The following is a 17318-nucleotide window of genomic DNA, read 5'->3' as shown; positions in this document are numbered from 1 at the left end:
GGGCCACAGAGTAGGTACGTGGTATCTACTTTTTGCATACTTTTTGTCTGTGCTGTTTGTCATCATTGCATTTGTAGATAAAAGTTTAGGTGTGGTAAAGTGATTGAATAAAATACTTTTGCAACGATGTCGGCTACTTTAAAGCCTTATTTAACGGCTGTACGCCATACACTCACATCTGCTATGTGTTTGGAACATTTTTCATCGCAGGTAGTCGAAAGATATAACAAACCAGAGGTGGAAGTTGGAACAAGCAAAGAATTGTTATTGAACCCTGTGATCATATCACGGAACGCTAACGAGAAAGTGCTAATAGAATCGTCTATTAACTCTATTAGAATAAGTATTATGATCAAACAAGCAGATGAGATTGAGAAGATTTTGTGTAAAAAGTTTATGCGTTTCATGATGATGAGAGCGGAAAACTTTATCGTACTTCGGCGGAAGCCGGTGGACGGCTATCACATCAGTTTCCTGATCACGAATTTCCACACTGAACAAATGTATAAACACAAATTGGTTGACTTTGTGATATACTTCATGGAAGAAATTGACAAGGAGATAAGTGAAATGAAGCTCGCAGTGAACGCGCGCGCGAGAATTTGCTCAGAAGAATTCTTGAAAAGATTCTAATGTAAACTCTCTATAAATGTATGACTCATGTGTAACATACTTGTAAAATTCCAATTGTAAGCTCGCCAATTTGTTATGAATGAAAGACTGTTTTTGTGCTCTGCAGTATATATCAGTATTTAGTTGAGATGTATTGCATTTGTAATTTCTTTATTTATTGTTATTTTACAATGTTGTATAACAGTGATTAAGATTAAGATAGTAATCACTCTTTGCAGTAACTATAGTAGTCTGGTAATAAAATACGAGAATAGAATTAGCAAAAATTGGTTAAATAGTACCAGGAAAAACTAGATTTATAACAATACTCTGAAATTTAATGCATGTATATTTGGAAAAATTATGTAGCCATCCGTATTTGAAGCTTACCAATCAGGTTACTTCTCATATAATTTCAGGGTATGCATTTTATTTTTTAATAAAAATTTATTTAATATTAAGTTTTTATTTTATTATTTGATCAAATATTCAACACAAAAAATGTGACATTTGAACTTAATTTTTTGTATTATAATAATTAGCAATAATAATAATTTTATTTGTTTTCTTATGGAAATCAAATTAAAATTAATGAAATAATTTTGTTTGTTTTTAGTATATGACACTTTTAACTGTCTGTAGTTACATACATCCACATACATACAAACCTCCCTTAATATTTTATTATAACTATTTATACAACTGAAGATATTAAAAACATTGTCTAGAAAATTTTTGATTGAGCCATAGTAATATTATAGTCTGACAAAAAGGGACACATTTTTAGGTCTCATTAAATAAAAGGCAGATATTTTATCAAATTTGAGGATCATAATATGTATTTATCTTCAGAAAAATTACATACTATTATTAAAAGTAACTTAAATCGAGATAAACATTGTTTTGTTTTTAATTACTAATGTGCAATTAATAAATAAAATGGGGATGATATTATTAAATTCCTCATTTGTAAGTAAGAATTGTACTTACAAAATATTGCCTTTAAAAAAAATTGTTTTAGTATAAAGTCTAATGTTTATGTACAAAATTTTAACAAAAATACTTTGATAATTCAAATACAAGATATGCAGTCCCATATAAAATCCAATAGTTTGCTTGAAGTTTATGCCAGAACTAATGAAAGATAGCAAAAATACATTATCCCACAAATTAGACTTGTGTTTGTATTTTAACAATTTTTAAAAAAACATTGCAGCATTTTGAAATAATATGTTCCCAATACATTTTTTCCCTAATATAGAACTATCTATGTATTAAGTATATAATCTTAAGTTAGCACTAAATATTTCACTAACACTAACTTCCAGCATATTGTAAACTGCCAGCATATCTTGTAATTTGATGATCAAAGTCAAAATACCACAAAACTTACACTACACACTACTCAGTTCTTAGGTTTGGTTGTTCTTAGGGTGAAGCCTTCACCCTTAAATGCTTGGAATGGTTCTTCTGGTGGAGTTTCTTCCTTTGCACTGGCTGGTCGGGAGTTCCTGATGAATCTTAATGTGCCAATCACATAATCATAATCCGGTATTCCTCGAACATATGGCTGTGAAATGAAACATACCCTTCAGTATCAAATCTTTAAAAGAATGGTTCAAATATGCACCACGATAATTGAAAGACCTACTACTACCATAACTTCATAAATCATAACTATTGTAGTGTGAAATTAAAGCTGTTTGCACAGTTTGTAAGGTGTATCATATTGGTATGTGCAGTATGAAGTGAATGTCGGTACTAATAAAAATACAAATGACCTACATCAGCAGTCATTCACCACAAAATCATAGATTATTATTGTTGTGTGTGTAGTGTATGTAATGCCTACAACAGAAGTTGCTGGGGGGAGATAGCACGAGCAGAAGTCAAGGAAAATCCAGACAGACTCGGGCATCATCATCGCCAGGTGGTCTTCTTCTGTGCTGGTCATCTCTGAGCTGGCTCATCCTAGAAAAGATGTCCAGAAATACTCACTTGTCTGGAACTGCCAGCCTGCGGCTCAGAGTCGCTCTCACTGGTGAGTTTCTTCTTCTTCCCGTCCAGCCTGTTGCCCTCCCCGCTAAAGGCCACAAAGCCCGCGGGCTCCGGCATCATCGTCGCCGGGTCTTCCTCCATACCAGTCACCTCCGAACTACCAGTGCCTCGTGTTATGTGCTCATCCTCTTTGTAGCCAACTGGCGGTGCAAACTCCACCTGGTCAATTACGAATTTAAAGGACATTACAGTAAAGACTTTATTCCTCAAGCTTTAGGTGCATTGTTGCAAGGCGGTAGATTTACTTTCAATCAATCACTTAATCGGAAATCGGAATACATCATAATATCATTTCAACAAGAGATAGGATAAACTTTTTACTAATCCAGGAATTTATCAGGGAAAAGTTTCTTGAACAAATTATTCAATCAATGTATTAGAGTTCATCCATATTCATTATGAATACTGAGCTATTTAGTTTTTTATGGGCATGCTCTAAACGTAGCTGCATTTCGATAGGCAGAATGATTTTAGGTATCAGCAGGACTTAGAGTGCCTTGCCCAATCTGCAGCTCTTATTGGCAGGGAAAACTCGCCGCCGTGGTTCATATCCACGGCGGCGTGGATTTGCATTGTCTAGGAATACTGTGAGAAAATTTGCATGCCCGAGAGTTCTCCGTTATGTTCTCAAAAATGTGTGATGTCTGTCTCTTGCATTTGACCTGAATGGTAGTCTATACCTGTCTGAGAGGAGATCCTTACTCAATAGTGTAGACATGACAGATGACAAAAAAATTTAAAGTGAGCAAGATCACATTTTGTATGCATTGTACAACTAAATACCCACTTGTTCATCTTTTGTGATGCATATACTATACTTACATTCATATCGCATTCTATAATAATGACAGCATTGCCTGGCTTAGTCTCCAATACACACAGCTCATAAACCTTGGAATTGTATTTAATAGCTATCACATCTCCTGTTGTAAGACATGAGAAGTTTCTTAAACAGTTTTCCAGCACTGAAAATAGTTTTTTTTTTTTATTAATCATATTCTTCTACTACTTGAACTTCTTCCTTTTTGATATTTATTAAAATCATGAATCAATGAAAGCATGGTATCACACTAATATAAAGGCAAAAGTGTGTGTGTGTTTGTTTGTTACGCTTTCACGCAAAGTCCACTGAATGGATGTGGCTGAAATTTGGATTGGAGCTAGATTATATCCAGGATCAACATACTACTTTTTCTTCCAAAAAATTAAAGTTTCCAAAGGATTTTGAAAAACCTAAATCCACGCGAGTGAAGTCGCAGGTATTAAAGTAGTAGTAGTAAATAATAGTAGTGAATAAGACAGTAAAACTCACCTGCTTTTGGATTAGTGATGTCAAGGAAGTCTTCAGAGAGTGGTTGGAATTTTGAGAATGTGGCCACTGGTAGTGATACACTCTCTATTTGTATCAAGGCCCCTTCTTCAAGAACCAGGTTTGTCATCATCTGGTCAGATAAAATAATGGTTATAATTACGCAAAGCATGAGCCCCATCTATTTGTAGCATAAAGACTTTATTACAAATATTGGCTTTTGCATGCTAATATTCATGATGTGATGATGTTGTTATAATAGATTTTTATTGTAATTTATTAGTTTATCATATTATTATTTTAAAAATACTCAAATACAAACCCAGTGTGGCAAATACACATATCCCTCATCAGCTACAAACTCTAAGACTCCACAATGTGTTATTCTTTTAGTTTTTTTATTTGTCAGCTTGAATATCATGGGGTATTCTATGTTTAACCTTGTTAAGAGCTCCAGTGCTGATGGTGGCATTATTACTGTAATATTTTGATAATAAAGATAACATTAAGATAAATTTATTTTAGTTGAACAACAAATATAACATAGAAATAACAAAAATAGAAAAAACATACTGACGGAAAAAATATATTGACTTAAATAAATAGTTACTGTGCAGTTTCCTGAACTAGTAAAAACTGTGTCTTGGAAAACAGGGCTTCCAGCTAGGTGAAAATGTGCATGTAAGTTTATGTTATGTGTGTGTATGCAAGCGCGTGCCCGCGCGTGTGTGTGTGTTTGCGTGCAAGTGAGATAATATTAATATTATGCCAGTGATAATACTTTAGGCCTTGGATATTACAATAAATGAATATCAATGTTAGGGCAGTCCACTAGTCCACCACAACCACCAAATAAACTTTGTCTAATGAATAAAATTAACATTTTGACAAATTCCCAATACAATAATTGCTAGCCTATGTTTGCCTCTAGAATGCAAGCTATCTCAGAACCAAAGTTCGTCAAATTCTATTAAGAGAATTATTATTCTAATAAGAAACAGACACTTTTACATAGGCTATAAGATTATGGTTATTATGGATTATTGAAGAAGCTTGCTTACTCTTTCCTCCTCTTTCAACATCTTGCCGTTCATTCCCAGGCATCATAGAAACCGAGAAACATCTAAAAGTCATGATAAAAGGCCTCATCTCGTTAAACATGTTGAATCCAAACTGAAACTGAACAAACACAAGTAAAATAAAACAAATACTTATTAAAACAATGAGCTATTTAGAATCGTCAGTACCATTTTGATTGATTTATATTTTTTATTATTAACAAAGGAATTTAATGAAAATAATTGCAATTCATTTGCACATAATCAACCAACAACCAAACGCAAAAATTTTCAATTTACTAGTGTCATGTGTCATTTTTGACTGTCAATGATTTATTTTTTTCTCTTTCGTCTGGCTTTACAAAGATTAGCCAATGTCAAGTTTGTAATTATTTGTAACAAGTTAGTTAAACTATACAAGTATGGACCCCGTCTGTGCTGGCACTCGCCGACATACGCACGGCACCCCTTTAGAGCGCTTTCCAGTCAGTTATAACAAAAAAACACTGCAAAAAGGCAGAGCACGCCCGCCAGCTAACACCAACACAGACCTAGTCAATGATAGTCAAACTGGCACGTTATTTTCACGTTAACCACAGACGAAAAGCTTAATGTGAATTTTCTCAAAATGTGATTATTTTTGTAATACCACGATCCAACCATGGTTCAACCCAAGTCCAACATGAGTCCAACACATACAGTCGAATTCGAGAGTCGAGTCGAAAATCCATTTAAAATCTGTGGAAGTATGGGAAGCAAGAAGTGTGGAATATTTCTATCTATCCTTTTCTTCCACAGAATCGTTCACACTTCGTCAATCGTACTTCGTCATTTCATTCATTTTTCATTTGTGTATGTGGCAGCCGTGGGTGCATTATTCGTCAATTTTTAATACAAATAAAAAAATATTTTATCGATTCATTTTTCTTCATGTAGGAATTAAATTGGAATAGTGAGTAGAAACAGCAGAATACAGTTATTTTTTGTGTTCCGGTCGTTGATCATTTCCTTTCAAACATGAATGAACGCCATGTTGATTGTCAAAGGTGTTTCGGAAAAACAGTGAATTGAAATACTTGTGTTAATTTCAGACCCCGCGATATAAGACGGTCGCTCCTAAGCTTATTTGGATTAGTTAGAGCAGAGAAAGTTAGCAATAATGGCTCAAGTGTTGCCGATACGCTTCCAGGAGCATTTACAGGTGAGTACGCCCATCGAATTTTAATAGATTTGCTTGGCATAAATAGTGGGTGGTTCAGAGGGATGTATTATCAGTTTTTATCAGGGGGCGTACTATTTAGTTTTAACTTTGTGGTGAAAGTAATAGGTATCTGTAGAAATGACATTGCGCAATTACGATGACAGAAACACCCCCTGCTCCCAGAGCACGGAAGCGCCGGGTATTGATTTGCTCCATATTTCCTGGATCATATGATTTGCGATCCAATGAAAACCGGCCCTATTCAAACCTTTTTACGTTTAGTTTTTACAATATCAATATCAAACTGCAAGGTAGGCACTATTTTTGTAACTACCTGCAAGTTTTAAGAATGAAATGTTGAACATAGAGTTTAGTTCCGTGATTAACCAGAGTTTTAATTAAATTCAAGTGGAGCCTACCTTCTAGAAATTAAATTAAAAATGACTTAGTGCTTTGAATTACTTAAATAAAGTGACATGAAAATACAATTGCTTTCATACTCATGTACAAGTAGTATTTATTCCATAACTGAAATCTTATTGGAATTTATAAGGCGACAAAAGAAAATACAATTGCTTTCATACTTATGTAAAACTAGTATTTATTCAATAACTGATAATGTGTTATTATATCTTATCGGAATATATTTCGTACTTTAAATTAAATATTTTATTTAATTTATGTTATTTGTTCATGAACCACCCACAGAATTACACTTTACATAAATTACTCCTTAAGTTTATAGGTTTACATTTAACTCCATTTACTGGCAGTCACCACATGCATTGGAAACAACTACATTAAAAATATTCTACCTAACTTAAGGAGCATAAGAAATTCTAAAACAATATTATAATGCAATGAATACTAAGTTAAAATTATCTACAATACAATGCAATACTTCTAACTAGGGGAATTAAATGTAACAATTTTTTTTTCCTACCAACATATTGTGATTGTTCTGTAAAGTTCCTGTAGTAGTTTGCTCATCTGTATAATAATAATTGTTGTAATGTTTATATAGAGGAATGTGCAGGGCCCAGACAAGTTGACAAGATTCAAGGGTGTTAAGAACCTATGTAAATACCTTTATTAGATATATTGATAAAATAAAATAAATCAAATGTACAATATTATTTACTTTACACATTTTCTGCCCCTGTAATATAGTTTTCTGATAAAGGACATTGCTCCTATTTCTTATCAACATATCTGATATTGTAACTAGGCAAATATTTCAAGTTCATTGTATAATAACTTGTTTTATTTTATTTAAAAAAAAATTGATTTGTTCACCTGCTTAGTACCTTAGTTTCCAACAGAGGAGAAAGTTATTATAACTTAATATGCTGTGATTATCAATCTTTATTAATTATGAATAAATATTAAATATATTATATTGTAAAATAACTTTTATTTATATGGATTAAATGGATTTTAAAAGAGTAGCTAAAAACCTTGGTCCTTGCACTTCCAGCTTTTCAGTTAAAGGATGGCAGTACCCTTCTTATTCTGAGAAGAGACATGTTTAGTAGTGGGTTGATGATGATGATGATGATGATTTAAAAAAAGTAAATTGCATGCAATTTACCTACTTTATACACATACATTTGTTTCATACACATGCATAGTTTGCAGCTACCCCATCGCCCTGCTGCATATTACAAATTAAAAAATTTGTTGCACAATCTATTTACTTGCCACCAGCCACAGGCATGCCATTTAACATATGAGAATATGAGAGTAGCTGGTACATGCACGGAGCTGGTATGCCATTGTACAAGCTATGTGTATTCACAGCTATAGGGACTTTTCATGATTATAAGAAGCTGCATGGTTGCATTCTGTGTTCAGTTGACAAATGCGATTAGAATTCTGTTGTATGAGCATACACCACACTGCCCAAGTGCAGATTGGCAGACTACACACACCTTTGAGAACATTATGGACTCTCAGCAGGTTTCCTTGCAATTTTTCCTTCACTGTTAAATCAAGTGATTAACTGTGGGCTATTTTATGTGGAGGTGCATGCCTAGAATCGAACCCCAACCCCCTGAATACTTGAATAGGAAGCCAACTTCTACCACTAAACTATCACTGTGTACACCTTTGTAATATCTTTATTAAAAATGAAGTATAATTGCATGCAATTTACTTTAAAATTTAAATACGCCATGCATCCTCATTGTGTCATTATCTGGGACATATCACTTTTTGTCAGATTAATTACTTCTCTAATGGTATGTATAGTCTCAACTTTAGTTGCAACTCATGCCTATTGCATGTCATACCTATAGACCAGGGACTATAAAAACGAGTTAATGGAAAAGGAATGGTGGTAAATTTTGTCTTTTAATCACAAACGGTTAAGGAAATAACCCACATGGCACTTTGCCAAGAAGAAGATTGCAGTCTTTGATGGAAAAATCACCTTTGTTTAGGCTGAAGATGACAATGGCTATTATCTTAAGTAACCTAAATGCAAAATTAAACTTGATTATAAAAACAATGGTTTTCATGTATAAGCAATAACTAAGGATGATAATGGTACTTATTTGGTTTGTGCTCAATCTATAAAGTAAAATTACAGATCCAAACGTAATGCAATGCATTTCACAATGTTCCCTGTGTAAATGGGTAATATTTCTTTTAAGACCTGCTCATTTCGTTTAGCTCAAGCTCACTCCAGAACCGTAATAAAATAATGCATAGTGCTGTTCATGAATAATTTTGAATACATATTATTACTGGGTATGGAACTAATATTATTATAGTGTCAAACCTCAGAACTCATTAGTCAAGGAGCAGAATGAAATCAATGGTCAAATGGTTCAAATCCAATGGCTTAAGCCTTACTCTTAGCACAAGTTTCATGCATGAAGCAAGCAAGCAGTTGAAGGCAATATACATGGCTAGTAATCTTTTAAAAATGAAATAAATATAGTAATTTTTGTTACAGCTCACCAACATTGGAATAAATCCTGCCTCCATTTCGTTCAACACACTTACAATGGAGTCGGATAAGTTCATCTGCGTCCGCGAGAAGGTCGGCGAGACATCCGAGGTGGTCATCATAGATATGGCAGACCCTACCAACCCCATCAGAAGGCCAATCAGTGCAGACTCTGCCATCATGAACCCAGCCAGCAAGGTCATTGCACTCAAAGGCAAAGCTGGGGTAGAAGGTAAGCCATCTTAGTAGTATTTCAGCATTTTCTTGTAAGATTCAGATGTAGTGCTATGCTGATTCAGCATTACAAACAAGGTTTATATTTTAGCACTGATGAGTGATATCCATTATAAATATGTATAAATATACGACGACCGAATTCATGCGTTAGTCAGAGTAAGCGCGACTAGTTATGCACCCGTCCAGGATCCTTTTTAAATGGGACTCTGCTCGCGACGCCGCGCCAAAGAGATCTTGGGCCACATCTTGAAATAAGGGCTTTATTACATTCAACCTGTATTCAATTAACTGAACCACCCTTACTTTATCTCTTGGGCTTGGAATTTCCAAAAATCCAGGAACATATATTTTTGCTTTTTTAACCGAAAGCCTGAATACCCCTTTTCAAGGAAAAACTTGAAAATGACGGATTTTAGTAATACTTATATTATTATTAAAAACCTGACTTGGTTCGCGTGGATTTAGGTTTTTAAAATTCACGTGGGATTCTCTGAGATAAAAAGTAGCCTATGCAAGTTAACCCCATGCCAAATTTCGATAAAATCGGTCAAACGGGTGGGCGTGGTCACGACTAAGAACCGATTTTTCAATCGTCAAATAACTTATCTGAAGAATAAATTTTGACATTTTCATATACAAAAACTGTCAAAATCTCTAATTTATTCCTCAGATAAGAGTTATTTGACCATTGAAAAATCGGCCCTAAGTCAAATTAGAAAGTGGCTGGTTCTATCAGGAATCATAAATGACCATAAAGTACGTTGTTACGTACAATGGCCAAGTTAATTAAGATGCTTCCGAAATTCCGGTAAACCGTATCAATAAAGTAGAACGCCGGCAAAGAGCCAAGCCCAAAGACGGCGGCATGATGCGCCAATTTTTTTCACTTGCCCGTGTATGAAACCACTAAATTGGGACATCGTGTATATAGGCTTCTATATAATTGCCATATCAACTATTTCTTAGGGTTCCCACCCACCCGTTGCACTTTTGTCGTACTCACTCCTGGCACAAGCTTTACGCTTAATTGGAGCGGAAAGAGGAGTATTAGTCATGATTAGCATGGCTAATATTCTTTAAAAAAAAAACTGGAAACCGGAAACCGGTTCCGTACCTACCTCAAAAGGAAAAATGGAACCCTTATAGCATCACTTTGTTGTCTGTCTGTACATCTGTTGTGTCTATCAAGAAAACCTATAGGGTACTTCACATTAACCTAGAATCATGAAATTTGGCAGCTAGGTAGGTCTTATAGCACAAGTAAAGGAATAAATCCGAAAACCGTGAGTTTGTGTTAACATCACAAAAAAAAATTAAAATGTGTTCATGAACAAATAATTAGTAATTTCAATTTTCTAAGTACAATAACTATACCAAATGGGGTATCATATGAAAGTGCGATACCTGTACATTCTTAAACAGATTTTATTTATTTTTATGCATAATAGTGTTTGATACTCCGTGCAAAATATCAGAAAAAATACTTGAGTACGGAACCCTCGGTGCGCGAGTCTGACTCGCACTTGGCCGGTTTTCTCATAAATTGTAGAATATGTGAACATTATTTCCGTAAATTTTTATATGGCGTAACTACAAGTATGGTAAGCAGTTGACCTATTTCTACTGCAAACTATTGCACTTGATCGAGTTTTTGGCTGAATAATTGTTACTATCTATCTTCAAAAAGACTAACTTTAAGACAAGAATACATGTAAAATGCATTTTCACGACACCATGCATTATGTTGGTACCATCACGTATCTACCCATCAGTTGAGATTCACAGACAATGCTTTAGCGCACTAGCAGTATAATCAAATAAAAAAGTAATTATGTCTGACCGAGATTTGGCATACTTTAGTTACCCTTGAGATGTGATGGGTCATAATCATAATAATATCATAATTTTCACATAATATTATCATTACAAGATCATTACTCTGTGATATTAATTTAATTATAAACAAGTTCATATTATTAAATTTTACGAAGATAAGTTAGTTGATTTTATCATATCTATGTTCTACTTATCTATAATGCATAAAATTATGACTAATCTTCACCTAAACGAATGACTAAAAACTGCAAATGTAAGTAAATCGTCCCAAATAGTGCAATTAACCCATATTAAAGTTAATGCGAAAGTATTTGTTGGTTGGTTTGTCCTTCAATCACACCGTAACGGAGCAACGGGTCGCGTGATTTTTTTCTTAATTTGGGGATAAAATGTACAGGAGATCACTATTAAATAGGTACGTATAGTTATTCAGACGTAATAACAGTACACTCCTTTGTGTTGCGCAGTCGTGTAAAAAGAACGTATCCGGATTGGATCGGCCTGCTGAATCCACTTCTGGACATAACTCCTTTCTCATCCAATGACCTACTTATTTTTAGGGTTCCGTATCCGAAGGGTGCCAACGGAACCCTATTACTAAGCCTCCACCATCCATCCATCAGTCTGCTTGTCAGTGGGCTGTATCTCGTGAACTGTAATAGGAAGAGAGTTGGAATTTTCACAGGATGTGTATTACTATTGCCGCTATAACAATAAATAATAATTTATAGTGGCCGCCATGAAAATTAAAATATTCAAGTATCATTTCTTGTACGATGCGGGTTCATGATGGTGCGGAACCCTTCGTGTGCGAGTCCGATTCGCACTTGACCGATTTTTATTTTTTTATAAAGTTTTTTCTGTGTAGGGAATGTTATATTCATTCATTTATGCGTATTTATATGATTACGTCACGCATAGCACCATCCACGTGCGTCGAGTCACTTGGCAATGACTCATCTTTCCATATTATTCCGATTTTCTATTCTTAAGAGGATCATTGTCAACGATCCCCCGTCGATTTCCTACGTATGATATTATTGTTCTCATCTCTATCTGCCCTGGTTCGTGCATTCTCGGTTCCTAGATCGGTGCATTTGTGATAACCAATTCTAATTGCTGTGATTGGCTGAATTTACCATGTTCTTGCTGCGACAGTGAGTTTGAGCCACTAGCGGAACAATGTTAGCCGGTCAGAAATGATTGCAATTAGTCAACCTGTATGACGTCCGTGTTCTGTTTTTGATTACAAAAAAGAAAAAATTGTTGTTGCAATCATCAATTTTAGCAAATAGTGAAAGAGAGTCGACCAATCAGAGGTCACAACTACCGTCACACTTTCTGTGAAACTATGGCAGTAGGCTTACCGAGTAATGAAAACAATTTTTCATTCTGCAATGTCATGTGGCAAGTAGGGTTGCCACCTGCCTCTTTTTGATTTACAGGCTACCACCATCAAAAATACGGGGTTTAGATTTGAAGAAATTTAAAAATTTGAAGTATTTGAAGAAATAGGCGGTGGTTCTCTCTGAAATGCATGGAAAGCCTATTTAGATATTTCAGTTTATTTGTAAGTTTTGTATTTTTTCTCTGTATGTTGCCGTGTCTTGATTGGTGAACTGTGTTTGCAATGTGATTTTAAATAAAAGATTTATTTATTTAAATAGCTTTTAAAAACTCTAGTTTTGTAAAGCAAAATGTTATACATTTCATGCATACAATCTTTGCATTTTAACTTAAATTTACATTTAACTTGTAATTCCACCTTCACAGTATCAATACTATGGCCGTAGCCAGGAATCGATTTCGGGAGAGGTTTTATCAGGGCCGGAACTGAATCCTGTCATGAGGAAAATAACATTCGCTCAACTTTATGGGCTAATTACCTGGTTAGTGGAATTTCGCCTTTCAATTTGACAGTGAGATAAAATACAACAATAAAAAAGCGCGAGCGCAGTGAGCGTAAGTGTTTTTGGTTCAATTACAGAAAGAATTAAAGTGAAAGGGAAACGAGTTTAGCCATAGCAAGATTTTATTTTTAAAGCTCCCTATCCATACTAATATTACAAATACGACAGTATATCTATTTGCCTATCTATTTGTTACCCTTTCACGGCCCATCTTCTTTACCAAAATTTTGGTACTTACTATTCAGAGGTAACTTGCATCCCAGACATAAACTTTTTAGCCCGGAAAATCCCCCACGGAATTTTTAAAACTCTAAATTCATGCAAACGAAATTGCGGGGCTTACACCAAGTAATACAAATTCAAAGCGCGAGTGAAGTGAGCGCGAAATGTTTGATATATTTCCAAAAAAAAATTGGTAAGCAAATGCAAGAAATAGTGTAAGTATTATTTTAGGCTTAGGTTTTTGACGGCTTCCCAGGCGCAGTCGCCATTTCTAAATTTCTGGTCTGGTGGGAGGCTTCGGTCATGGCTAGTTATATGGTTAGTATGGCCCTAACGGCCAAGAAATTAGACTGCATCATCACTTACCACTAGAAAAGATTAAAGTCACGGGCTAACTTGTATAAAAAAAGGCTAACATCCTCAAACCAAGCCCCGCCGCCTTGGCTACGACCATGATCAATATCGAGTGGGTTTCGGCTACGCATTGCCGCAAAAGGAAAATATTCTTTCTACTGGACATAACGTCAGTGTTCGGTTTCGCCAGCCAAGTGCGAGTCAGACTCACGCACCGAGGGTTCCGATTCGGGTATTTTTTTCGACATTTTACACGAGAAATCAAAAACTGTTATGCATTAAAAAAAATATGCATAAAAATAAATAAAAATCTGTTTTAGAATGAACAGGTAAAGCCCTTTCATATGATAACCCACTTGATATATGTAGTTATCTTACTTTGAAAATTGAAAATACTAATATTTGTTCATGAACACATGACAGACGGATAGAAGGACAGATGGACAGACGGACAGACGGAAAGACAGACAGACTGATAGACAACGAAGTGATCCTATAAGAGTTCTTTTTGCTTTTGAGTTACGGAACCCTAAAAATATTTAGTTTTATTTGCCCCGTATTTTATTTTCATAATTACCGGTTTCTCTATCCTGACATACGGGGTAACCAGTAAAATACGGGGCCTCTGGCAACCCTATTCGGAAAACACTGTCACATTCAAGTTAATGTCAAATATTTTGTTTTCAATTACAGAAAGCTGCATCAATCATTATTACAATATTTTCTTTGTTGTGATTGGCTGAATTTTTGAGTTTCAGCCAATAAACAGACTGTTTGCCAATTAAACGTCATAACAATATAAATGCCAGAAAGTTTAACAAAATAAAACAAACTTAATGAGAACCTAGTGAGAATGCAAACGGCACACAATTTATAATACATATTATGTTAGTCGTATATAATAGATATTATAGTAGTCGTTCACTTTGGTAATAGTCAGATTGTCATCAGTAAAATTGATATTGGTCGATGTATCGTAAATTATTGTTTCGGTGACAAATATTTTTATTATCTATTTATCTTTGAACAGAATGGAATAGAATGAAATGGAATGGAATACAATGATAAATTTTTATTCCTGTAAACTTTTAGGTAAACTTCAAAGTGTTTTTGGATGGTCAGAAAAATTTGCCACTGGTTCGGAATGCCGTTCCTACGTTTTCTAGGGTTTCGTACCTCAAAATGAAAAACGGAACTCTTATAGGATCACTTTGTTGTCTATCTCTCTGTCTGTCGTGTGTGTCAAGAAAACCTCTAGGGTACTTCCCGTTGACTCAAAACCATGAAATTTGGCAGGTAACCTAACTGCGTAATTTTGGGTAGTTTTTTTAATCGATAAAGAAAGTTTGCGACATTGTTCAATAAAAAATTTGGATTCCAACTCCTCAATCCTGATGTTGCAGGGGACCTGACTACTAAAGCTAATGGGATTTAAAAAGTGTCGATTATTAATTGATATTGAAGGTATCTATACCAAGTAAACACTTTGTCGTTGACCTCAACCCTGATGCTGTAAGAAATTGCATTCCTAAATCCTGGTGATCCCTCGGGATTTGAAAAGGATAATCCGTTTAAATATTCTTACGTGATACAGAAACAAGTTGCATCCCGGGGACGGGCTATTACGGAGAGGCAACTTTTGTTCTGGGAAATGAAAGGATCGGGATTTTTAAAAACCTAAATCCACGCGAGCGAAGCTGCGGGCATTAGCTAGTTGTAAATATATTTAGAAGCTACTATAAGATAATAGATAAGGTACTTATTTCCTTATATTTTTATTGTATGGCAGCGCGCGGTTTTAAATTATAAATTGCACGTCCTGTCCTTTTCTGTAATACATTTTTTTCTCAATATCTACCGCTTTATCTCATAGCAAGAGTCCGTAAGACATAATACAGTGAAAATAGGCAAAATATACAATTTTTGCAGTTTCCACGTCAGTACCTGTCGAATTTTTCTAACAGTGTAAGCAGCAGAGCTGAGTTTACCATCAAGTGTTGATATGTGGGTGTTCCATAGAAGCTTTGCATCTAACATTATACCGAGAAACACGGGGTTCTCCTTTATTTTCAACATATGATTATTTATCAATGAATTTATGTCATTTAAGGTCCTGGTATTGGGCAGTGTGAATTCAACACACTTAGATTTCTTTGCATTTGGAAGTAAATTGTTAGCAATAAATCAGAGAGTGACCTGTGATATGGCATTACATATAGTATACATTGTCAAAAATTATAATATTAAAGCTGTGCGTATTGCGTGAGGAATAGGTTGCAAGAGAGTTGCAACTTGCAGGGTTTGATGCATACGCTATTGCCAGCAAACATGAGACATATTTTTATCTACAGGCAACGTCTGAGTAGGTAACGCATACGTCTAACGCAAGTTGAAATGTATTTAGTTAGACCTATCGACAAGTTTGGAGTCGGGTGCAGTCTAAATGTGGCCCGTGTGTTTAGACTGTCCGTTTCTGTCAGTTTCACGTGTCGTCCCCCGCACTTCACCACCCCGCTTGCACAAATCGAGACAGCACGAAATTTTCAAGATTTCTGGGTGTAATTTCTGGTTTTCGTAGTTCCCACATAATTATAACAATATAAAATATATAACGATAATTTTTTTACTACATAATATTCATTAAATTTTCTAGGTCTGTGGTTTTTCCAAATTTCATTAAATTGCTTCGTTGTCTAGAAAAACGAGCACAAAGTTGGGCCTTTTTTTAAAGAAAAATACAAATCTTTGAGCCCCTGTAATTTTAAAACTACATATTTTTAGAAAAATCTAAAACACCACAGACACAGATATTAGTTTCTAGACTATGTCTGCAAAATTTCATGGACTTTGGTTGCTTAATATTCAAATGAAATGGGAACTACGATTGTATGGAGTAAGTGACGGAGAGAGCTCTGTTAACAATATTTTTGACGGCAAAATTTACGGAAACTGCTAATTAAAAAAAAAAACGTTTCGCGTCATTGATCGTGGATGTTATGTCGACGCCCCTTCTCTATATTCGAGTGTTTTTGTTTATCTTATCTCGTGAACTAACGATGTGTATAAAATGTTTTATATGAAAAATTGTTTACGACACAGTTGATTTTGTCCATAATAATTTAACATTTTGCTACAAAACAGCTATAAACTTTAACGAAATAATTATTAATTGTTAAGTTTGGGAGGAATATTAAAATCAAAAAAAAAATTGCATTTTTCCATTTTTAAAATTTAAAAAGAAGAGCAATTTATTGTGTAGACTAATTTTGGCTTGTATCAAGTATAGCATTACTAATTCCTGCTAAGTGAATACACGCAGCCCTTGGCTGGAAATAATTGCCCCTTTGAGTAATGTCCTGTGAAATGTGAGGCTTCTTTTATCCAAAATAAGAATTTCAGTACAAAATATACCTGTACCTATTTTATTCACACCCCTATTTCCTCGAATCATTGATCGCTTAGGTGTTATTTAATATTTAAGAGACTGAGATAGTAGCAAAATAAACTGTTTTCTTGTTTTTTTTTTTTTTGCAATATTAGATATTATTAATAAGCTCCTCTAATAATC

At 34.6% G+C, this 17318-nt stretch overlaps 3 protein-coding genes across 5 annotated transcripts in view; 2 read left to right on the top strand and 1 right to left on the bottom strand.

Moving 5' to 3' along the window:
• The first annotated feature begins 38 nt into the window (after positions 1–38).
• On the top strand, positions 39–1066 carry LOC123871069 (actin-related protein 2/3 complex subunit 4). The gene has a single exon (XM_045914634.1). The coding sequence runs from the start codon at positions 127–129 to the stop codon at positions 631–633; it is 507 nt and encodes a 168-aa protein (XP_045770590.1). The 5' UTR covers positions 39–126; the 3' UTR covers positions 634–1066.
• Positions 1067–1423: 357 nt separating this feature from the next.
• On the bottom strand, positions 1424–5334 carry LOC123871063 (ubiquitin fusion degradation protein 1 homolog). Of its 2 annotated transcripts, XR_006797206.1 has the most exons (8): positions 5227–5334; positions 5041–5158; positions 4302–4456; positions 3983–4112; positions 3493–3635; positions 2611–2829; positions 1932–2182; positions 1424–1872 (listed from the first exon to the last, which is right to left on the bottom strand). XR_006797206.1 is itself a non-coding variant. In XM_045914628.1 (7 exons), exons 1-7 carry the CDS (start codon positions 5227–5229, stop codon positions 2018–2020), a joined length of 933 nt encoding a protein of 310 aa, XP_045770584.1. In that variant the 5' UTR covers positions 5230–5334; the 3' UTR covers positions 1424–2017. The 2 variants fall into 2 exon arrangements, 1 of the variants encoding a protein (XP_045770584.1); XM_045914628.1 differs by having other exon boundaries at positions 1424–2182.
• Positions 5335–5826: 492 nt separating this feature from the next.
• The window catches only part of LOC123871057 (clathrin heavy chain), a 32620-nt gene continuing 21128 nt past the window's right edge, over positions 5827–17318 (top strand). For both annotated transcript variants that reach the window (XM_045914617.1, XM_045914615.1), the window contains exons 1-3: positions 5827–5989; positions 6129–6238; positions 9198–9423. In XM_045914617.1, the coding sequence (XP_045770573.1) occupies positions 6197–6238; positions 9198–9423 (268 nt within the window). In that variant the 5' untranslated portion in view covers positions 5827–5989; positions 6129–6196. The remainder of the gene's footprint in view (positions 5990–6128; positions 6239–9197; positions 9424–17318) is intronic.

The sequence above is a fragment of the Maniola jurtina genome, chromosome 13, assembly GCF_905333055.1.
Source record: "Maniola jurtina chromosome 13, ilManJurt1.1, whole genome shotgun sequence".
Classification (NCBI taxonomy): domain Eukaryota; kingdom Metazoa; phylum Arthropoda; class Insecta; order Lepidoptera; family Nymphalidae; genus Maniola; species Maniola jurtina.
Note: the sequence above shows the minus strand (reverse complement) of the source record. Positions and strands in the feature narration are given on the sequence as shown.

Coding starts and splice junctions, on each gene's coding strand:
- LOC123871069 (XM_045914634.1), top strand. CDS start 127: ATGTCGGCTACTTTAAAGCCTTATTTAACGGCTGTACGCCATACACTC.
- LOC123871063 (XM_045914628.1), bottom strand. Junction 4,457..5,040: donor TGTTGAAAGAGGAGGAAAGA/GTAAGCAAGCTT, acceptor AAAATATTACAG/TAATAATGCCACCATCAGCA. Junction 3,636..3,982: donor CATCACTAATCCAAAAGCAG/GTGAGTTTTACT, acceptor AACTATTTTCAG/TGCTGGAAAACTGTTTAAGA.